The sequence below is a fragment of the Strongylocentrotus purpuratus genome, unplaced genomic scaffold (genome assembly GCF_000002235.5).
Source record: "Strongylocentrotus purpuratus isolate Spur 01 unplaced genomic scaffold, Spur_5.0 spur5_scaffold_4, whole genome shotgun sequence".
NCBI lineage: Eukaryota > Metazoa > Echinodermata > Echinoidea > Camarodonta > Strongylocentrotidae > Strongylocentrotus > Strongylocentrotus purpuratus.
In genome coordinates, this window is record NW_022145610.1 from 28,585,477 (window position 1) to 28,609,944 (window position 24,468).

General features: G+C 38.6%; 2 protein-coding genes across 2 annotated transcripts; one reads left to right on the forward strand and one right to left on the reverse strand.

Moving 5' to 3' along the window:
* Positions 1–2,749: 2,749 nt before the first annotated feature.
* LOC579324 (cubilin) lies at positions 2,750–16,327 on the forward strand. The gene is made up of 15 exons (XM_030998117.1): positions 2,750–2,965; positions 4,694–5,083; positions 5,464–5,826; positions 6,726–7,094; positions 7,586–7,966; positions 8,458–8,820; positions 9,365–9,748; positions 10,094–10,471; positions 11,095–11,233; positions 11,611–11,801; positions 12,187–12,365; positions 12,721–13,118; positions 13,717–13,822; positions 14,326–14,539; positions 15,055–16,327. Exons 1-15 carry the CDS (start codon positions 2,908–2,910, stop codon positions 15,234–15,236), a joined length of 4,095 nt encoding a protein of 1,364 aa, XP_030853977.1. The 5' UTR covers positions 2,750–2,907; the 3' UTR covers positions 15,237–16,327.
* Positions 16,328–19,845: 3,518 nt separating this feature from the next.
* On the reverse strand, positions 19,846–23,187 carry LOC579261 (prokineticin receptor 2). Its single transcript, XM_030997288.1, has 2 exons — positions 23,075–23,187; positions 19,846–21,909 (listed from the first exon to the last, which is right to left on the reverse strand). The coding sequence occupies exons 1-2, from the start codon at positions 23,185–23,187 to the stop codon at positions 21,147–21,149; spliced, it is 876 nt and encodes a 291-aa protein (XP_030853148.1). The 3' UTR covers positions 19,846–21,146.
* Between the last annotated feature and the right edge of the window lie 1,281 nt (positions 23,188–24,468).

The window sequence follows — 24,468 nt, forward strand, 5'->3', positions numbered from 1 at the left end:
GATACATGTGTTCCTGTTAGATATTTTGGGCCATGAATAAATAAAATAAGGCTTATCGGGACTGCCCCCCCCCCCCTCCCACTCCGTGAACGGAGGGATGCCATGCGTGTTACCAAAATCTCCGGTAAAGGGGTACTTTTCACGCACCAAAGTCCGGCTCATACGTAGTACACAAAAATCCGACCCGTATTGACTTTACACACCGGACTTAGGGGGTGTTTTAAAAAGGAGGGAACATGCATATGCGTACCCTAAATATCACTGAGTGTGGGGGGGGGGGGGGGGGGGGGGGGGGGGCCGGGATCGAAGAATGATGCAAAAAATGAAAAAAAGAGAAATTTTAAAAGAAAAGGAACTGGCTTTTCTCGGTAAAGTCAGTTTTAGTGGTTTTGTTAATAAGAATATTAATTTTATTTACCAAGGGAAGCTTTAGCAAAACTATTGCTGTTCTTCCTGAGAGCATTGCAATCATTATCACCACCATTAATAATTGTCAGTTACCTATTAACACCATGGTGGAGACCCGGGTGGAGAGTGGGAAATGTGGATTAATGTTTAGCCACAAGTGCCAAAGGACGTTAGTGCTGGGCTAAGATTTGAACCCTCAACCCTTGGATTGCGAGTCAAGTGAAAAGACCACTATTCCACGAAGCCTATATAAACATTGATAGCCAAGGAAAAGAACAAAATCAAGAACAAGAAACAGGAGAAGAAAAAGAAAAAGAAGAAGAAGAAAAAGAAAAAGGAGACAAAGAGGAAAAAGAAGGGGAAAAGAAGAAGTAAACGAAGGAGTGGGAGGAGAAGAAGAGAAGATTATAATATGAAGAGGAAGCAGTAGGAAAAGAAGATAACGAAAAAGAAGAAAAAAGTGAAGAGGAAAAGGGAGAAGAGGAAAAGGGAGAAGAAGGAAAAAAGTGTTAATATCAGCAGCAGCAAGAACAACAGCAAATACAACAGCCAACATCAACAAAAATACTTCTTCGTGTTTGTCTACTCAATTATTTTCACAGGGATGTGGGTACACAAATGTGGTGTCCATAATGATATCAAATTATATTAATTGCCATACTAGTACAATGCTGTAAATCTAATTTTAAATATGTAGGGCCTACTTACCGTCACTGACTTTAGAAAACAGTATTATAACTCTTTCCTGAATGTGACTATATCCAGTAATTTCAAATAATTAACTTTGTCGGTAGGTCGGAAAATGTCGACAACTGAAATATTCATAAAACCAAATGTTTCAGCCATATTTTGCGTACCTCCTATTGTCAGTCTTGCAAATGTTGAAATTTAATTAATTATTGAAAAATGAAACAATGTGAGTGCAGTGAGTGACTTAATAATGAATGAATGAATAAATGTCTTCATTCAAGACTACTTACCATTTCAGTACCGTCGGCTCGATCCAACATTGATCTGGTGACGTTTTGCCCTGGGTTTCATTTCGTCACATATCACGTGCAGGTTTAGGACATGAGTTCTGATTTGCTTTGGGTTGGTTAGGGTTAGGATTAGGAATATTGGAAATAGTTTTGAACTATAGAGGTTTGTCTAAAATAGGAAACTGACTGAAAATCAATGTTTTTGTAAAATTGTTCAAACCATTTGATCAATTTTACAAAAAGGGCAAGAGTTTACTGTTCGAATTCCATGTCTTTGAAATAAAAACTTTGAAACGATAGAGATCGCAGATGTATGTCATCTTAATTCTTTGTAAAAAGGAACAGGATAGACTGTATACATACTTGACTGATCGCAAATACAATCGTATCTGTTATTTTATCTCAAGCGGAATTCGCCAATCAAGCAAACATTAAATAAGTCTAATCTTCAAGTATTTGCTTTATAATCTCGGGGGAAACTTGATTAATTGTTGGCGACCAAAAGCAAATAAGAACGGCTAAGTCGGGTCACAATTCAGAAGAAACTTCAAGAACAATCATAGAGATTCTGGAAAACTGCACAAGATGTTTACATGTTTAACAATTAACTGGTCTGTTGTTCTCTAATATTTTGGTGTATTGAAATGAAAAATAAACATACGGGATACAATAAACTAGCTAGGATTTTTCTTAAGTGTAGAATACGGCTGGCACCTAGAATACTACCTCGAAATGCTTCTTTGGGCAACCTTTTACAGTACCTATTCCGTACTGCTTTATGATCTCCTGAATTATCTTTAGAAATGATGACATCACGATATAGGGGCGAAACAGGGCAATATACAGAATCAGAATTAAGTTGGTCTCTTGTGTGAAATGGGAACCTTATCTTACTACTACTAGCAAAACAAAAGTAAAAAATGGAATAGGAATGGGAAATTAAGACAGAGTAGAAGGAGAAGAAGAAAAAGAAGAAGAAGAAGTCAGAAAATTGTAGGAGTTTTTTTTTCTTCGCGCCGATGAATATCGTTTTATGTATTAAAAGTTCAAAACAGAAGGACTGTCTATAACAGCAAAAATATGTTCTGGATCTCAACAGACACTAGGTAAATTCGCGGTTCACTCGGTGAAATCTAGCAAAATATTGTTATCAAAAATACGTGTTTACAGTCCTCATTGATAATCAAACTTAATCAAACTGTAAACACGGATGTTTCGTGACAGAGATACCATTGTTACTTAAGCTGAACTAGTTTCTTTTGCGTAAGAATATCGCAGAATTATGTTTGCGATGCCCCTAAACGTACGGAAAAATACAATTATATGAACAAGAAAAGTAAGAGACAAATAAAGACTAAGAAAGGGTTGTGTAATAACTGTAAGATAAGAGCACTGTATTGTATGGGTGTACGTGGTGTTATCCATTCCAAAATATATTTGTTTAAAGAAGACACTGAGAGAAGCAAGCATTAAAACAGCACGTATCATTATGTGATAAACGTTAAAGTGCTCAGACAGAATGGCGACACATCTGACTTTCTTCCACGTTGGTCTACTGATCTTTCTCTTTCAAAGCGGTAAGTACCCACAATTTTTTTTTTTTTATTATTTTACTTCGTAATATCTATCAAAAGTCCATGGGACAACACGAACATTTAAGAATGAGGATGAATGATTTTCCATAGGTGTACGGAGCATAGGGTAGAAGGGGCTGAACACCTCCCCCAAACAAAAATGAATAAATACACTAAATAGAAATGAAAATGACCGATAGTCGGGCTACCGCTGTCCCGTTTTCGGTTGACAAGACAGAACGCTTATAATTTATAATTTCTTTTGCTTGTATAGAAACTTTTTGAGATGATATAGCAGATTTATTATTTTATTATCTTACTTTGCTCGCAGAATTTAGAAACTGGAAAGTAGATATTTGGAAGGGTCTTTGGTTCTCATGGCAAAATTGTGCCCTACACCTCTGATGATTTCTTTTATAATCTTTATGCTAGCATTGTCTTTCTTTCACTTTTCATTAATTTTGTTTGTTTATATTAACCATTACCTGCATTAAAGTGTAACACAATAGATATATAATAGTAATGATAACGAATAACTACTGCGCCCCCCCCCCCCAATTTAAATCACTTGACAGATGTGTCTGAAACCGTCGCTAACTTGTTTACTTTCATCTTCATCTTTATAATCAGAAGTGAATAATCAATCAATGCAAATAATGCAATATATATTTCATTTTGAAGAAGAAAAAAAGCACGAAAATAAAACACTCAAAACCAAGCGATACAGTCATGGCAGGTGTCTGTATTACGATCCCGGGCTTGGGGAGACAACACCATTAACTTACGAAAGATAGTGATGAGTTTGATTTTAATTTCTTGAGCAATGATCAATATGTGAATGCAATGAGGCATATTCATGAAAGCTCCTGACTCTCATCCAAGATGTTCTGGGTTCAATCTTCGCTAGATTACTTACATCCTTGGAAAGGGTAATTTTGCCGACATAGTAATATATTTATGTTCCTCTCCGGGTACCCAGGAGTAATTGGGTACCAGGCAAAGCTGGGGTAATATTAATTGCAGGACTTGCAGAAAAAACAGTATTAAATCGATGTAGCTATCCTGAGTTAATAAGACCCAACGATTGTTATTACATTTTATATTATCATTATTACGTAGCACCTATAAATGCGGAAATACTTATTGAAGGTTATACATGTACATATTATTCTACATGGGATATTTCAGAAAAGGTGTACCATCACTTGTTTTTCAAAGAATAATAAGAAATAAGGTCAACTTTGCGATGTTATCATACGAAGCTGGGCGATGTGTGCGCTCCAAAGTTAACACTATTATTATTTTTATCATCAATATTGTCAGATTGTTCCCGTTGCATGTCAAAAATTATCAATTGATAGTTATTCGCTTCACAATAGACCGACAGTTTATGAGACCAATGGCCGTCAGTCTTCGAAACAGACAGTGTCAGTCTGGTGAACATACAGAAAGCTTTCAGAAGGCTCACAAGATCTACACGTCAGTCTCGTGGACTGCCGCGGCATGCCGGTCTAATGGGCTGTAGGACTATTATAGCCTTTGGAATATTTGCACCCTAAGATGCAATGTTTTAAAACCTTTGGGACTGGAGGTCCTCTTGATGTGAAGGTATAAGCATGATAATTGCATGCTTCATCTTTTATTTGTGGTTATTTCTGTGGAGATATTATTTTCTGCAAATTGCCTACTGATCTTTTTATAAGTAATTTTTTCCTTTTCTAAATTTATCAGTATGCAGTGAGAACAACAATGGCCAGCAGACGATAACGCCCTATTGTGACGGGTTTCTTACTCTCCATGACACGGAACTATCGTATCAGATCCGGGTGCCGACCTTTCCATTCGGCTTCGGTGACCCGGGAAATAAATGTCATTGGTACTTTTACGCTCCCCCTGGTGACGTCATCAAGCTAGAGGTTGTTGATCTCGCTATTGGACAAAACGAATCACTCACTATCTTTGATGGCAATGAAATGATCAGCGGGACTGGAATTGATATCAAGAATTATTTTGAACACGATTTCGTCAGTGAGAGTAATTCGTTAACGATTCGGCTAGAGTCTGGACCAGTTTTCAAAGGAACAGCGGTCCTGCATGTAATGCTCTTGAAACGAAAATCGAGTGAGTTTAAATGGCGTCCTTTCTTACTTTCTTTGTAAATTATGAATTATATCTACAAAAGTCTTTCCTAATACTCTATTACCAAACGCAAAATGTTACATAATCATAGTGTGGCAATTAGAGGAATCTAGGTTTATGTAGTCACCCCTCCTTGCATGTATGTTTGCCCCCCCCCCCCTCCCCCATTGTGCTGCGCTGTCGGTGACTAAATACAATATGAATATCACTTATGAACGTTACATGTTCAAAATAAATTTCATTCACTTGAAGTAAAATAAGCATAAGTAAATTGAATAGCTGCTTTTTTGTGAGAGACTATATTATATTCCAGTTTCTTCCACCCTCTCTCTCTCTCTCTCTCTCTCTCTTTCTCTCTCTAGAAGGTGCTGGGATCTTATCGGCAAACCCCAGCCAATGCGGTGGTGTCATCACTCTCGACCAATCAACGCCATCCATTGAACTTGAGGCGACCAATCAGGAAGCTGGAAGTTATCCTGCCTACTGTAGCTGGCAAATAGTCACGCCCCCATCAACCGTAGCAGTGCTCCGCTTTCTCGAAGTGCGTCTCGAATTCTACGACAATTTCATGGTCGCCGACTCGATGGGGAACCGGCTAGCTGAATTCTTCAACATCCATTCAGTTCCCTACGAAGTGGTATCCGACTCCAACCAAATCCTTTGTCTGTTTGATGCTCATGAAGTTCATTCGGCATCGTACATTCGCTTTGAAGTTTATTTTAATGGTGAGTTGATACATGTCTATACCCATGATTACGGTTGCCTAGAGTCCGATTACTGTAGTCCCTCGGAGAAGACATAAAGCCGTCGGTCCCCTGGTTACTTACCGGTAATTACCAGCATACACATGGTTTCTTAGCAGTCAGGTAACAAACATGCAAACAAACAAACCATAACAGGGTACTAATACTGCATCTATAAGCTTGTGTAGGGAAATGTTTATCGACATGTAAATATTTCACTTCTCATTTTTGAAAAGGTTTTTGATGAATTTAATGTGGATGAAAGAAGTGAATGCAAACTCAAACTGGACTTTGAAATCATTGACAAAATAATCAGTATTGTATAGCTTAATGTACGGAGAGTAATATAGAGCTACAGTTACGTCGAAAATTACCAGTTGTTTCTTTAATGAGTCATCAGTATGTAACTGGCAAGGAAGAGTTTAATTATGCCTTCATTATGTAATATGAATTTTGGAACCATCTCATCTTTATTACAATTTGATTCTTTTGCTTTCAAGAGACGACAACTATTTATGACGAGGAGGCTATATACCTCATGAGTGGAGGTCACATAAGCCTCAACGAAGATCTACCGAGTGTTTCCTTTCAGACCAATGACTTAATTTTGCCTTCATTATGTATTATGAATTTTGGATCCATCTCATTTTTATTACAATTTGATTGTAACTGGACTTTGAAATCATTGACAAAATAATCAGTATTGTATAGCTTAATGTACGGAGAGTGATATAGAGCTACAGTTACGTCGAAAATTACCAGTTGTTTCTTTAATGAGTCATCAGTATGTAACTGGCAAGGAAGAGTTTAATTATGCCTTCATTATGTAATATGAATTTTGGATCTCATTTTTATTACTATTTGATTCTTTTGCTTTCAAGAGACGACAACTATTTCTGACGAGGAGGCTATATACCTCATGAGTGGAGGTCACATAAGCCTCAACGAAGACCTACCGAGTGTCTCCTTTCAGACCAATGACTTCTCATCCGAGTTAAGCGTTTATTTCGGTAGCTACTGGTTCATCAAAGGCCCAACCGGATCCAAGTTATCCATCGAGATCTCGGACATGGACACAGGACCCGGGGTCTACCTAGACGTTCGGAGCGGTTTGAACTCCCCGATTGCCAGTCTATCCGGGAATTTTGCATTAGATCCGATCATGACGTTTGATAATACGGCGGTTATCTGGATGTATTCGCAATGGCGGGATCCGGGCCAAGGGATCACAGTGAACGTGAGCATAGCAGGTGTGTATCCATTATTATCTCATTAGAAAAGGCGCATTTTTAACTTATAAAGAGGAGAAGAAGGAAAAAGGCCTAAAAATATAATCATAGTGCCGACTTCAAGGGGAGGAAAGGGACACAAGCTCTCTGACATTAGGACAGATTCGGAAAGATATTAGACTCTCAAGTTTAAACATTATTATGTCAAATTAACAGTACTTTACTTTGAAATTACATACTTCCTAACCGCTGTTGTAAAGATACAAAATGTAATTACCCCCATATTCACCTTGACATATTTAATAAGTGTCATATTCCCTTGACGTCATTAACTATCATTGATATAGGAGTTCGAGACAAACTGAATTATTCCACTATAAAAAGCTTATATTATTAAGATTAATCATTGGTCCTCTTCGGTATTAAATAATGGTGAAATGTATACCATTTTTTTTATCGGTATTCGTTTTATATTTTTGTTGTTGTCCTTTTTTCTGTTGACATATGATCAGATGACTTCTCCGTGGATCCATCGAATACTCTCTCATCATGTGGAGGCTATATCACCCTAGATCCAACTCACCTCCCTTCACTTTCGTTCTCCTCCCCAAACTACGGGCTCCCAATCGACCAATACACGGTGTGCTACTGGTACTTCACCAGCCCGCCGGGCACAAGTGTGCGGCTCGAGTTCACCGACATCCAGACGCAGAGCGGGTACGTGTATGTCTTTGACAGTGTCAACAACCCTGCACCAACGGTATCGAGCATCGCCGGTGAGGGAGTCCTACCCCCTTTCCATTCGTCTGCAAATGGAGTCTCTGTCCTGTACAATGATCTGTCAGATAACACGAATGGGCGTGGTCTGTTGGCAAGGGTCAGTATAATTGATGGTAAGTATCAAGATGCAAATTCCGATGTTCATTGTAATCAAAATAGTGATTGATAAAAATTGTTCAAAATAAACTTGCATGAATGTCACTGAAGGATTATACGCTTCATCGCCTGCGGTATTGTCGTACTGCTTCATCAACATGAATAGCTCCGACTTAGGCTTAAAGAATCTTTCAGCAAGGCAAGTGAAACTTACCAAAACAGGCAATTTTCCACTTTGAAGAAAATCTTAAGTTTCTTTTTTCATGCATGAATGTTATATCGATCAGCTGAAATTGGACTCGTGTTTAGAATAAGTGAAATCATCATCAGAAAATGATCATGGTATTCTGGTTAAGGCTAATATCAGATATTCATACCCGCGAACACAGTCATGATAACAAGCAAGCTCTTTTGAAGGGTTTATAGCAGTGACGGAGCTTTTATAATGTTCATCCATTTCTCTGGGATAATATATTACCAAATCTTTCAATTCAATATTTGCACACAGCAAACACACCTAGACCAGAGACATCATGCGGCGGTCAAATCAATTTGAATGTCAGCCAATCTGCAATTAAGACACCTTGGTACAACACACCCTCTGCGGTCCTCGCTACAACACTTTGTTACTGGTACATAACATGTCAAGCTGACAAGGTGATCTCGTTCCAAGTCAACGACATGCAGACCCTCGACGCGTCTCTCACAGTCTACGACTCGGTAGCCGCTCTTCAGAAGGAGGTAGCCATCGTCAAAGGCGACACTCTTCTGACGCCTTTCTATTCGTCGGGGCCTGGTGTGACGATTGCTTTTGTAGACCTTCCGTCAAGCTACGTGGAACGGGGATTTTCTGCTATAGCCACAATATCAGGTATTATTCAACAAGTTTAGGTGCGCGCGAGGCGTCGTTTCCTGACGCTACTGCGTCTGAGATTATGATCTGAGACTGAGGCGGCTTTGACGCGCCGTGCGAGAGTGACATTAGGGACTTTCAGATTTGCACGTCGACATAGTGCACTGCTACGTGTGACGTCCTTTTAAGGCAATTTGACGTCATTTTAAGGCACTGGCAGTGCCCTAAAAGGATGTCACACGTAGCAGTCCACTATGTCGACGGGCAAGTCGAAAAGCCCCTATTGTAAATAATGTGAATGTACAGTGTAGACAGTGTATTGGATTCCTGGTGCATAAATTAATGGCCCAGATAAGCTTAATGTCGTACGTAACGAAATGATGCCTCATGGGCATCGGTTATGTGCCAAAGTCATTTTTATGAAAGGAATCGATTCACCAACAACTCATTCAATTTGCCGCCTACACTGAATGGATTAAAAATCCATAATTTCGATTGATCTTTTCTGATGAGGTGCATAAACGCCAGCTATATTTTGTATTTTGTGTTCTGTTTGGCATAGATCCATTCACATGGGACGAATCAACCATTATGACGTCATGCGGAGGAAGCATCAGCATGTATTCCACTTCAACCAGTCTGACCTTTACCACGCCCTCTTACCCAAGCCTCCAACCGACCGGATTCTTCGACTGCAGATGGTACTTCAGCGGCCAGGACGACATGGTGTACACATTAGAAGTCGTCGATCTTGACACGGCTTCAACAACTTCCTTCTACGTCTTCGACGCTGGCGATGCGGTCACCGGATCACAAGTTGCCGATCTTTCTGGCAATAACCTTGCCACAACGGTCGTTGGGTCCAAGAATGCCCTCTTTGCGAGATTCTATGATTCGTCCATGACTGATACAGCACGAGGGCTGAAGGCAAAGGTCACTCTAAGCGGTATGTGTGATCCCTGTTCTTATATAATCTCTTCAACAATGGGTCTTGTAAAAGTCCAAAGCCTTTTGTAGTTAAATTGAGAGGTTCTAAGGCATAAAAGAATCATCGATGAAAGTTGTACGCAAACCCTGGAATGTGCTGATCTAGTTTTTCTTCAAACCTTTTTTTTTCTTCAATCGTAATGAAAAAATATAGGTAGAATGAGGAGGGAGGCCCAAAAACGTTGTTACATTATTGGACCGGCAAGATCTCAACAAAATACAAAAGGACACTGAGTTCTCAAATTAAAATTAAGTATTTGACTTGTTACAATGTTATTTGTCAATATAACGTTTTCTTTTACAGTTCCTCCAAACTGGGACGACTCTTCTACATTTGCTAGTTGTGGTGGTGGGATTCCTCTAGACTTCGACACCCGAACCTTCCTCTTCACGACACCTAACTACCCGGACACCAACGGCGACCACTTTGACTGCCGGTGGTATGTCAAGTGTCCTTCGGACACCATCGTCTCGGTCCAGTTCGTTGACTTCCAAACAGATTCTAATTCGTTCCTCTCCCTTCACGACGGAAGTTCTATCTCTGACCCGGAACTGCTTCGTGCGTCTGGGTCTGTTTACCCTGCTGTAGTAAACGCAACGGGTAACGCAATGGCTCTCCGTTTCTTGTCGAGTCGGGCCACAACCGGGAGAGGAGCGTCTATCATTGTTACATTCTTAGGAGGTAGGTCTTGCCTTTGAAATTAGAAGCAATTGTGAGTACAGACAGAAAGTTAAAGTAGGCTTATGTCATTGCCCAAAGCAGTACTTGAGATAGATCAAAATGATCGACCCTTCGTTGGAGGATATCGAGTATAATTTATAGTGCCCTTGACAAAACCGTGATGACCTTTTCTTCGACTTGGTTCTGCTTGGTTATCAACATTGTCAACAAGGCTAGTCAATATAATATAAACATTTCTTACCAGCATTGACTAGTGTCGTGGCATAAAATCTTTACAGGAGTCCACAAGTGAGTACATCAACAGAACCAATCAGATGCCCCATATAATTCTGGTCAAGTCCAAGCTATGTTTCCTCATCCGTTACCAACTAAATCTACAATTTTAGTACACTTATCAGACTGATATTGTGTCAAGCTAATAACTCAGTTAAAGTTTCAATCAGTTCATCAATTAAATAAAAAAATATATTTTTATGTTATACTCACAATTCCATGATATATTTCAATGATAGTTGGTAACGTATGGGTCATAACTTCTACTTCCCCATAGAGATAATGATATATAATATACATACACTTGTCACTGCTTGCTTCAATCTTTGTTTTTCATTTTTCTTCTTTAGGGAATGCTCCTACTAGTGACATCCGTCTGGTAGGCGGTAGTGGGCCTCACGAAGGACGTGTGGAACTCTATCATGATTACATTTGGGGTACGGTGTGCGATGATGATTGGGGTTTAGAGGACGCAACGGTGGTTTGTAGGTATGGTTATTTCTCATTAAAGTGAAAAGGAAAAAAAATGCGTCAGGAGCTAGTGGACAAAATCTGTTGATCGATCTATAGACCTACAGAGTAATTCTTTAATAATGATAATTGTTAGAATTATAGTGATGATACTTGGCTACATGCATTATTTGTTCTATTTGTTATGCCTTTGACGACAGTACATGTAAGGGGAAAACGGCATGATGATTGGGGTGAGAGACGGAACAAAGTGATGTATCTAGTAAACTATTAATCGGCATGGCTCCCAGCAGTTTAGGATAGACAACTACAAATTTGAGTGGTAACAAGTCTCTAGTACCTGGTTTAAAAGTGTTGAACAATTGGTATCATGCTCCGTCATTTTTTTCTTCTAGGATGCTGGGGTACAGGACCGTGATCTCAGTCTGGTCCAGGGCCTATTTCGGGTCAGGAACGGGGCAGATCTGGCTGGATGATCTTCAGTGTAGCGGAGACGAGAAGCATGTGATTGAATGCACGCACGCCATGCCCACCGGCACAAACAACTGCGGACACTCGGAAGACGCTGGCGTTACGTGTGGAGAAGGTGATACTAATTCAAACCATTGGCGTAACATGGGGTGCCCTTCGGAATCATTTCCTTTCATGACCTCCTCCCATTTTAGAATACCCGACCCGGAGGATCAAAAAGATGGACAATAACAAAAAATGAAATAAATGTTCTACCGAGAAGGGGTGGGGCGTACCCTGGCCCACCTATAATTTATGTTAATAGCGAATTGAAACTAAATAATGGACAATGAATATTTAACGTATGCAAAACATTGGTTCCTTGTCGGGGTTTGCCATTACATTAAGAGCTTTAAGAGCATTGAATCTTGAGCTGTACAAGTTACAAAAAAGCTTCCCTAGAGCTGTTTCAAGAATTCAAATTAAAATGAGGTTGATGATCTTATTGTTTTCTTCTTTAGGTGCCGATATCACTTGTGAAAGCAACTCGATGACGGTCCTCATCGACCGCGTTCTCTTAGCATCCGGTGACGGGGCCAGCGACGTATCTCTCGTTGACGACTCCTGCCTTGGTTACGACCACGACAGTGTAAGGGTGGCGGTTTCGACGTCATTTGATGATTGTGGGACAACAATGGAGGTAAGATAAATTCGTTGAATAAAAAAATCTCTTACAATCCAGTTGCACTTAACGCGACCGACAACGGACCAACAACGAACCGAACAGACGATTACTTTACTCCAGAACGTCCAAACATCTTCCGGTTCCGGAGTCGATGTGTAAAATAGGACTAGTTAAGGTTTTATTTTTTATTTTACTTGTATCTTTCATTCAGACGCTTATTAGATTAAAATTTGGCCTACATGGATTGGTTGTTGTGTTGTCTCATTCCAGTGCTCGTACCTACTCTCACCCTCTCTCTCCTTCCTCCTCTTTTTTTTCTCTCCCCCCCCCTTTCTGTCACGTTATCTTTTGCAAATGGCAATACTACCAGGAAACAGAAGACAGCATCATCTTCTCTAACGTCATCACCTACTTTGAGCCACGGTCCCAACACGGGGAGACGGTCACACGAGATGCTATCCTCCGCATACCTGTCACGTGCTCTTTTGATCGACATGTCATCCTTGGCAACACCTACCGACCACAGGTGGGGGTGGTCTCTTTTACCGAAGTGGGCTTCGGGAACTTCTCCTTGGACCTCGGGCGGTATACGAATGCGAGCTTCGCCGATCGGGTGACCGATGAGTCGAAGATACTGGTCGGTGAACCGGTGTTCTTCGCGGTCAACTTGACCGCGGTGACTGATGTGACGTTGCTGATTGAGTCTTGCTGGGCGACGCCCCACCCATACCCCTTCGATCAAGCGAAGTACCACATCATCACTGATGGGTAAGGAACTACAGCGCCATTGGCTAACTGCAAAATGGCTACTATGACCATTATATTCTTTAACGTTGTAATACCCATTTACCTTGAATAACGGTATTTTAGGAGTGTATTCACATTCCTTTGTTTCCATTTGAAAAATGCGCAACGGGAATATAAGTTCAGCTTTAATATTATACAATATTTAGCTCATTGCCTAACTTTTTGTAACCTCAGATCTATTCCTATCTTCTTGCATAAACTTGCGTGTATTAAAACGCGACTTGATTTTCTTTGATTGCGAGTTTGAAACTTGTGTTTAATTTTTGTCGTTTAAACGACACTTTTTTAATGCAAGACGACTCAGGGATAGAGTTTGGCCACAATTGTTACCTTGTTGACAACTTGTGGTGGTGACTTGTTGTTTTAATGTTTTATAATCTGTATTTACATGTTGAATAAACAACCGATTTGGCGTTTTGACTGATGCCAGATTATTTCATCTAATTAATCATGTGAGATTACTGGATGTTCCGTTGACATTTGACATTTGTTTATAACACGTATCTGTACGAGTATTTTGACTTTTATAAATATGAATTGAGTTATGTTTTGTCTTCAGATGCGCTAAGGATCCAACAGTTGAGTTCTATGATGGCATCCTAAATAATCCGTTGATGTCGGCTTTCTCTGTGCAAGCCTTTGGCTTTGTCGGAGAATATGACCAGGTAGGAAAAAACATCGTAAAGTGCGTCCCAGAAAATATAGCACGAAACCCAAAATCAAACGATTATTGCGATAAAACTATAAGCTGTATAAATAGAATTCCTTTCATTTCATATATTTTCATAAGCTCATTAAGCTCATTGTAAGCTCGCTTACAATAATCTTTTGTTTTGGGGTTTCATTTTTTCTGGGACGCACTGTATATTGTTACTCTTTTCGTTTCTGAAGTTGTTCGGGTTTTGTTTGTCATTATTGTTGTTTACCCCTGGTTTGCTATTTCTGGAATACCACCGGCATTTCTAAGATTTAAAAAGTAGGGAATTAGACCCTTCCTGCAGCACAGCATTTTCAGTCACTGAAAAATCTCTTCGTTGATTTTGTTTTCTTTATTGTTTTTCTTTCAACACTTGGTAACGAATTGTTCTAGTCCCTGGATCTGCCTTTCCTCCATTCATTGCTTATTTCATGGTTTCAACAGGCATATTGTTTTCTTTAATATCCGCAGGTGTTTATACATTGTGAGGTGCTGGTCTGTGACAACGGCGACTCCACTTCTCGCTGTGCTCAAGGCTGTGTGAGGAACAGAGCAAGGCGAGCCGCAGCCTCCACGCAGGCTCGGGGTTCGAGCTCCCAGCCTCACACCATCTCAAACGGACCACTTTCTCCTCAACGTGAACGGAGGAGGGTGGATGGGCTCGGGCACGCTAAGACATCCGCAGGTAGGGAGTCACGTGTTTAGATGAGTTTGTCAAATTAGTAAAATTATGTTCTCATCGAAGGATTATTATTAATGTTTGTAATGCAAATTAAAAGCTGTATAAATATGATTCCATTTATTTTATATTATTTTTATAAGCTCATAGTTCGCTTACAATAATATTTTGTTTTCAGGTTTCGTTCTTTTTTCTTGGACGCAATGTATATTGTTGCAGCATCATCATCTTCATCATCTTTACCAACATCACCATCTCACCATCATTATTCTCATCATCGTCTTCACAACCATACCTCTCATTATCATCTTCATAACCGTCACCACCATCGTCAGCAGGAGCCGCGATAGCAGCATCATCATTAATTTTCACCACCGACATCATCATCATCATCATCACCAACAGAGATAAAATCAAATTGTTTAAGCATCAGAGAATGACCAGGTAGTGGATTTGAAATGAGGGACTCTTTTTTTAAAATATAGAATAAACATCGATTTTTGAATGTTTCTTTTCATCAGGTAACACAGATCATGCCGATGATATGAACAGAATGGTGGCGATGAGTGTTTCCGGAATACTGCTGGCGGCAGGGGTCATGATCGCCTACGTCACATTCTCGAAAGGTCAACGGAAGTCAAAAGGTTACCAAAAGCTGCCAATCGAAGACCGCTCGGATGATGATGCTGTCGCTAAGGCGTGATCAATGATCACAAGAACGAGTGTAGAAATCGTTCGATCCATTTCTGTGGAATATTACTATTGCCTAAAATATTTGAAAAATTGAATCTAAGTTGTTTACGATATTGATATAGAAGCGATCTATTTTCCATAGCTGTTTTTGGTTCGGAATTTCGAAGTCATGAACGTGTGATGAAATTTCTATAGATCAGCGATACTGTCATGAACAAATGGTATGCCTTTTGATACCACCTTTAATGCAGGAAATTACAACTAAGAATCCATTTTTACTTCCCTTTTGAACGCGATTATACGGGATGAAGTTGTTGTTGATGATGATGATGATGATGATGGTGATGCTGCCGATGATGATGATGATGAAATTCGTTAAATGGACTACTGGGTATCAGCTTATTATGAATTCGATATGTAAGGATTATTGTTTTTGAATTATAATGGTGTAAATTTTACTCCAATGTATAATCATATATTTTGGAATACACTGATAGACAAATGAGGACCATTCTGGTATCTCCTCAATGCATATAGATTATTTTTCTATTATTATCTTATTATCAGATAAGTATTTTAGAACATAAAAGTATGACACTTATACAGTGCAAGGGGTCATTTGCTTATTGAGGAATTTGATTCGGTTTGGATATCCCAATGATTTAAATAAAAAGATCGATTGAGTTTCTTTATTTTAAGGTGCAAGTTATATACAAGGCTCTAATCCTCAAGCAAATTGACCAACAACAAAAAACTATTCATCATACTTATTGTTGTCAAGATCTCTTTTCTGTTCATTTTTTTGTTTAAAAAAATGAAGTTAGATTACAAAAACCAATACGACCTTTTGCAAATCGTGCGATTACGTCAGATCGCAAACCAAACTCAAACTGATAACAATCTGAATTGGTCTAGCGCCCTCTAACGTACACTGGGAGCTGTGATTGTTCGGTTGGTCCTTTAATTTTAAGTAGGCTTATTTCAGAATAATTATGTCTCCATATGTCACGATTTGATGATTTTACTTCTTTATACAGGATTTTTTTCTTCAAATTCGATTAAAAGCGTAGCTACTACAGCGTATAATGACAGCAATAACCAAGACAGTCGAGAATTGTTTGCTTATTTGTTAAGGACAGAATATAAAATATACACTTTTTAGAAGAGATTTTGTAATTTCGTAGATCCTTTCGACTCCAAATTTACCTCTGTACATACATCATCATTCAAACACAGACCCCTCACTCTCGTCCATCTCCTCTGTCTCTCTTCCTCTTATTTTCTCTCTATCTAATCTGTCCCTCTCCCTCTCTCTCTCTCTCTCTCTCTCACCCTTTCTCTCTCTCTCACTCTCTCTCACACATACACACACCCTTTCTCTATCTCTCTCTCCGGCTCCTACTGTCCTCTCACTTCCCCTTTGCTACGATTATATCAAGCCCGATAGTTTTCTCACCCCATATCCATTGTTTCCATCCCTGTTCATTTCCAACTTGATTCATGTTAAATTTAGTTATCTTCTAAAATGGGGCTAAGGTATAAGCTCTAGCTATGTGTTCTTCTCTGTTGATTACCGCACCCCCCTTCCATCCAGGCGTGGTTCTATAATAATAATTGGGGGTCTTTGCATTCATTTGCCCCATGTGCCTCAATTCATGTATAATCATGACAAAGTCAGAGACGCGAGTCAGGAAGAAAGTTAGGGGGCCTAAGGCCCCTTCCCCTCCAGAACCGATACTGCGCCCTTTCCAAAAAACAAGAAAAGTTTCCGGTTTGAAAATTAAATGAAAATGGTTGCAAGGGACGAACGTCCAGCACCGTGTTTTCATTTACTTCACGGGCTCTAGGCGAACCCATATTGTTAGAAAGGAAGATGAATTTTTTTTAAATAAAAGGCATCGTTGAACGTACAATTTCACATGTGCTCAACACAGAAACTACATGTTTAATAACACAACGTACACAGATATAATATGACCGGTTCAGGTCTACACCTGATTTTATTACATCAGGACTATTCCGTAAGTGCACAACAAAAACAATACAATTCGTTGTAATATTGTGCGTTATTTCCTCCGTCTCCTATTAAAACACACATTCTCTCAATGAGTAGGTCTTAATGTATGTATTTTCTTGTGAAAATTGATAAGAAAGAGACGCGAACATATCACTTTTTTGTCGAAAAAAGAGAGAAAAACAAAAAGAACCAAGATGCATTCAAATCCCTTGACATCGGACGTCATAGTGCTACCGCGATTTTAAAGACATTAAGGTCATTCACAAATGAAGGAAGAATACGTAGTAAGAAAGTACTAAAGATAAGAGCAGCAATGTCAATAGTTTTTATCAAAGATATAAGAGAATATGTAACGTTTATAAACTTAGTTCTAGTATATCGAATCAACATCAGTATCAATATTAATGAAATGAATTAAAGACTGGTAGTAGTCTTTGAAAGTTTCTTATACATGGATTGATGAAGTCCACGTTACATAATCCAACATATTTCTACCAGAAGAATAATTTGTGACGTCCCAACAGAAGTATAGTAATAGTATTTTATACTATTACAGCATAATTGACGCCTATTTCTAACTAGAGTCCCTTAAGGCTGTGTATAATAAGTAAGAATTAAGTAAAAGTAGCACATGGAGTAATAGTAGTAATACACTAGTAGTACATTTAACACATGTAGATAATTGATAGTACTAGTAGTAATAGTAGCAGTAGCTTAGTAATCGAAGTAAAATAGTTTTCAATCATGTATCAGTAGTGGATGCAGTACTGACAGTGATAGCGGTAGTATCAGTAGAAGTAGTAGTAGTAGAAGTAGTAGTATTATAGTGGCAGCAGCAGCAGCTGTGGTTACAATATCAGTAGGAGCGGTAGTAGTAGTGGAAGTAGTTGTTATAGAAGAAGTGGAATAAGTACACTAATTGTTGTAGTAATAGTTGTATCAGTAATAGTAGTAGAGATAGTAGTATTAGTATTAGTATTAGTAGTGGTAGTGGTAGTAGAGATACAAGTGGTAATAGTAGTAGTCATCGTTATATTAATAATAGCAGCAGCAGTAGTAGTAGTAGTAGTAGTAGTAGTAGTAGCAGCAGCAGTATCAGCAGCAGCAGCAGTAGTAGTAGTAGTAGTAGTAGTAGTAGTAGTAGTAGTAGTAGTGGTGGTGGTCGAAGTAGTTATGATATCAGTAGTAGTAAAAGTAGTTTGTAGCAGTATTAGTAATAGTAGTATGTAGAAGCAGCAGCAGTAGTAGTATTAGTGATGGTGGGATGGTTGTTATGGTATTAATAGCAGTAGTAGTAGTAGTAGTAGTAGTAGTAGTAGTGGTAGGAGTAGTTATGGTAGTAGTAATAGTAGTAGTAGTAGTAGTAGTAGTAGTAGTAGTAGTAGTATCAGCAGCAATAGTAATCGTGTAGTAGTGGTATTCCATTTGTTTCCATTTAATTTATAATTTTATCATGGTAAGTCGCTTCAGCCTAAACGGTTGTTTAAAAGAGAGTCCGTAGACATATAACTAGTAGTCATAAAGTCATCGTAGAAATAAGAGTAGAAGTACAGTAGTAAGAGTAGCAACTATCGGAGCAACTCTAGAAGACTATAGTCAGAGCCTCAGCATATTTAAAAGTGCCAGCTTTTAATCCACTCAAGATATTATTCAAAGTCGATTATTTGAAGAATATTCTTAGAAACGCACATCATATTGATATTCAATACAAGTAATCAAAGTAACAATACACAAATTAACCAACAACAAAATAAATTCCACGTAAAAAATACTACTACTTGTACTAAAATAAATTATTCTAAAAAATTGCACGAATACAGGTGACAATAGTAAAAATATGATTAAGGAAAAAGTAAATAATTGCAAATTGAATCCTGAGTACTTAACAGGGAAGCTACATTACTGTACCTATTTCTTTTTTTTTCTGGTAGAAAAGCAGGGATTGAGTCGTAGTATAGGTACGTATCTGAGTAATAGTAGAATAGTAAGTACTGGTACATTAAATATAACGTATATCAGTATCAATCCGATGAAAAGAAATACTAAGGCAATTCCATGTACATAAAGAAATTACGACAATGTTGTTTTTTCTAGCCTTTTGACCAATTATCTAACTTATAAGACTTATTGACAATAAATGTTTCTTGTCATTATGATGAAGAGAAATTGGTAAATATGTGACATCGAATGATTTTTCTTTGGGGGATGTATCATTTCCGTTTCCATTCCCCTGTAACGTTTCCATCATTTCGCTCAGAGTTATATATCTCTCAAATAGAAGTAGTAGTGATAGTATTTGTATAATCTTTAGTAGTAGTATTATCAACAGTAGTAGTAGTAGTGGTGGTGGTGGTGGTAGTAGCAGTAGTAGTAGTAGTAGTGGTAGTAGTAGTAGTAGTAGTAGTAGTAGTAGTAGTAGTAGTAGTCGTCGTCGTGGTAGACAGATATGGTATAGTTGATAGTAAAAGTAGTGTTAGTAGTAGTAGTACAGTAGTAGTAGTTGTTGTTGTTTTCTGCTGTTTTAATTGTTGTAATGCGGGGGTATCAGCAGTAGTAGTATAGTACTAGGAGTAGTGATGGTGGTGGTTGTGGTGGTATTTAGTAGTAGTAGTAGTAGTAGTAGTAGTAATTTAATAAGTAGTATTCGTGGTTGTATTCGTTGTTGTAGATGCTGTAGTAACAATAGTGAAATTACATTTTGTAGTCGTATAAGTAGTATAATTTGTATGTTTTATAGTATGAACAGTATTATACATAGAAATTCTTAATAGCGTGGTGAGGATAGGTAACATAATATAAATACTTACTGAAATTAATCTATACTACTCTATTCAAAGATAAAATCACATTATGAACATCACAGAACATGACAGTAAATTCGCCTATAAAATTATTCATTTTGCCTCATAGCAGAAGCTTGCATAATTATCGTGAACTGTCCGGTAACTGTTTACGTATTGTGCAATAGGTCCACGTTTTATCAAATCACTATAAGAAGTAAACTCGAAGTTAAAGGGTGTTATAGCTGAGACTTGAGGTTCTAAAAATAACCCAAGACCAGGAAAAATTAAATTACAGTCATTTATCATCATGCAGGTAACTTTAAAGTTGAAAGGTGAAGTTGGGACCTGGGTTTCCAAGAACAAAACCTAAATTAGATAAAGGAAGTTAATTTACATTCACCCATCATTAGGTCTCGGCGTAGATACCAGGACCGATACATCAAAAACTAGTGGCCCGACATCTAATGTTGCCAATTGCTCCGGGCTTTATTTCGTCAAATATATAGGATAAGGGTTACATCTTCCATTTAGGTTTGAGGTTAGGTTCAGGGTTAGGTTACGGTTATGTTTGGGGTTTGGGTTAGTTTTAGGTGTCGTGTTGGATCTCAGGTTGAAGTTTAGTTAGTGTAGGAATTTGACCCGAAACAGTTGATGCAAGAGCAAGTTTCGTACAACCCCAAACCCCGATACAAGTCTTGGCAGATTCAATTCAATCATGAGCATATATAATACGATATGTATTTAATAGGGAGCATGTATAATATGACATGTTTTAGATCGGCATATCTATAGGAAATGGCTGCGTCTGTTAAATTAAAGACACTTTAGTCACCTAAGTTTAGTATATTGGTATAAAAACACACCTGTTTAAATCATCTGTAAATGGAGGTAAGATTTCAGGAAATTGTTGTAATTGCACATCATAATTTATGTCTTAACGTTACAATAAATGTCTCATCAAAAGCTGTATACATCATTTTATAAACCCATATTTCAGAACACCGAGCTACTGTTGTTAGAATATTCCTAAGGCATATAACTGAAAGTCCATTTGTCCTATTCTAAATAAGTTTTGCACATGATGATGAAGGGTTCTTATCAATCACTTTTTCAGTTTGTTTTAGTTCGGAGCTGTGCTTTGATAGAAGGAAGTTCTGGCGGTTTCTTGCGATGTATCATGCCTGTTATTACATGCATCGTAGTGGTTGGAGGAGGCTTTTGCGGCTTGTGTTGGGCGGGAATACCGCACTCTGACAGTCGATTGGTAGGAACATGTCCGGTGCGCAGGCGTGAACATTTGAAACACACACTTGCGAAAGTTCGCATTGAAGAAGATATAGATTAACGTATTGAACATACTGTTGCTCATCGCTAGAGCTTCGACCATGTAGAACACAGTGTTGATGATCTTATATGAAGATTCCTGGCGCGTTTGAAGGTAGAAGTCCCTAGCTATTGAGAAGCCGTTGTAAGGCGCCCAACAAACAGCGAATAATCCAACGACGATGATGAGCATGCGTATAGTTCGCCTCTTAGACGCTTCCGCAGACGCTTCTTGTTGTTCTGTAAGGTGATCGCATGGCACTTGACGAAACCATAACCGCCTGGCGATCAGGAAATATATAATGCACATGAGGAGAAGGGGGAAGATGAACTCGCCGATGACGAGGAACAGAGTGTTAGCTTTCAGAGCGGAGTTTTGCCAACCCATCTCGCCGCACTGCGTCATTATTTGTCCTCCTGGTCCTACTATGATGAATGTCTTGCTGTAGATTGCGGTTGGAATAACGACTACGGCGGAGACTATCCAGATGAAGATGAGGATGGTCATGGTGGTGTTATGGGTCATTCTAGGTCGAAGAGGGTTCATTATCGTCAGATATCTGCAGAAGAAACAGAAAAAATGAATTTGTAGATTTTTAACAAAATATCCGTCGAATAATACGTAATCAAACATTTTTGTACAAAATTACCTTGGAGACAGCGATATTTTCCGACGAATGGATTATCACCAATCACCCAAATTGTACAGTGTAAAGCTCTCTAAATACAAATATATACTTTTCAGGTAGAACTTCATATTCTTCGATTTTTCAAAAATGTTTGTAGGCCTGTGGGGTTCCAAAATTTGAAAGGGGCGGTGAATCAGTGAAATGCAAGAGCACCAGGCAATACAGAGGTATAGCGAAGTCTTCTTTTCACCTTGCCGCCACCTTTCCTTATATTTCTTTCTTTCTTAAACAATATACGAACAAAATAGGGATAGGATTTAAGGGAGAGTAGTTTACATAAGATATTTTGGCTGTATTGATAGCCATGCGAAGTCAAATTTGAATGAAACTTCAAAGCTGCACTTTCACTTCAGAGTTATTTAATGGTGGTTGTGCTTTACGTCCATATTTTGTCTCCGTCCTCCTCCATTTCTCCCTTTTATTCATTCTCAGTAACTTCTGAAGTATGTTCGTTATTGTGGTTATTGGATCTTCCAGCCCCGAGGGTCCTTCAATGACTTTGATAGAGATAAATGAAATGCAATCATGAAACCATTTACATTACAATGGGCATTTGATAGTCACACCCTTGATCTACTTTTTGATCAATTGCCACATTTCTGATCAACGTCTACAAAGTGAACTAGCTCCTTGAACCAATATTATCCGTCATTTTCCGTCTTTCTTTTGTCCTTTTGATGCCTCAATTAGTCTGCGAGATTATTGCTACGCTCTCTACTTTACTCAAAAGACAATTCCATATACTTTGAATATTTCCAAGTACTCATTACGAAATTACTTTCCAACCTACAATAACAGCAACCCTAAAACCGATTGAAATTTAAACCTCAATAGGTTCTTTTCTCAGGCGACGTAAATTTGGGATAAAGATTTAAAAAATAATAAAAGGAATGCCACCTGGACGAAGTAGGGTGCAAATAAAGAACTAGAGCGGGTTTAAATGATCGCCAATAATGGTACAGAATCTAACTTTGTAAGTGGGCTGTTAATATCATTTACGAGTGCAAGATTTGAAATTTTCTTCTTTAGTATTTACGATAAGGTCTTGTCTTCATAGTCATCGTATGACTGTTTTAAGACCCCTGAGGAGGGGGCTCGTGCTGAGGGCTCGAGCACCCCCATGTTTCCAACAGGCTTCTTGTCGTCCATTTAGCAGACCTCATCATTTAATTGGCCACTGTATTACTTCGACCGCCCCTCACTTCCAAAATGGGTTCACGACGCAATCCTTACAACATACTCCCAATCCTCACTCCGTGAATGGATAATTCAACTTCAACTTCAGGAAGCAAAAAAGGTAAAGCTCGGGATGGTGAAAATGGATGTAATAATGACGTACCCTGAATTGATGTCCTTCGATCTCCCCTATTACCACCAAATACTCTTCTCAATCAGGGGATATCTTAGATCACCCCTCGCTAGAAATACAAAAAGTCAACCGGTCGTATATGACGTCAGCAAGGAAGAGATCCCTCTCGAAAGCTTTAAAAGCTTCGAAGTCAGGTACTCCCATGGGACGAGGCAATTCAAAAGCAGGACAAATAATCCTGCCCCCACAAAGAGCAGAAAATGTCGATGGCATTGGATTTATAGGTTCGCAATTGGAGTAGAAAGCTTATTGTTCCGTTTCCTCCAGATGTCTCTACTGATTCAGATAGACATTCTCCCCCAGTGGTCTCAATCATTTATGATTTAAATCACAGAGTTTCTCTCTTTAGGTATTTCAGCAATGTACCACAGAAAAAAAAGTCGGTTTAAACTTTAACCCCCTCTTCCCCCTTCTCCAACAAAACAGTAAAAATACGGATGATGTAATTGAAAACAGACTATTCCCACTCTGTAGTGTGTGTGATAAGGACCGTTGTACACGAAGCGTCATTTCACTGACGTTGTACTGCGTCAGCGACTGACGTGGTTTTTGACGCGACAAGTGAAAGTAACAACTTACAGAAAGCGAACGCAACAAGAACAGTGCAAACATCGATTTGAATAACTGGTGCGAAATTATTATCTCACTGCCGTCACAGACACGATTAGCGGATGCAATAACGTTATCGAGATGACGCCTCGTGTGAAGGAAGAGAGTGAACATGGAATGTTACCTCTTTTGTTCGATATAAATAAAAGAATTTGATATAAAAACAGTATAGATGAGTTATAATTTTCGTTGATACCACGCCGTATATATATATATATGTATATATATATATATATATATATATATATATATATATATATATAATAATAACGAGATACCGAACACAGTGAAACTTCGTCATCAAATCATCATGAATGACTTTTGCCCTGGAAACATACCAATAGCAAAGAGAAGAACTGTCCTCAATAAGTGGAATTGCGTTGATGGTCAATTTGGGAGCGTGCGCCTAGTGGATTTTAAAATTGTTCGACAATTCTTAAAGAACACAAAAG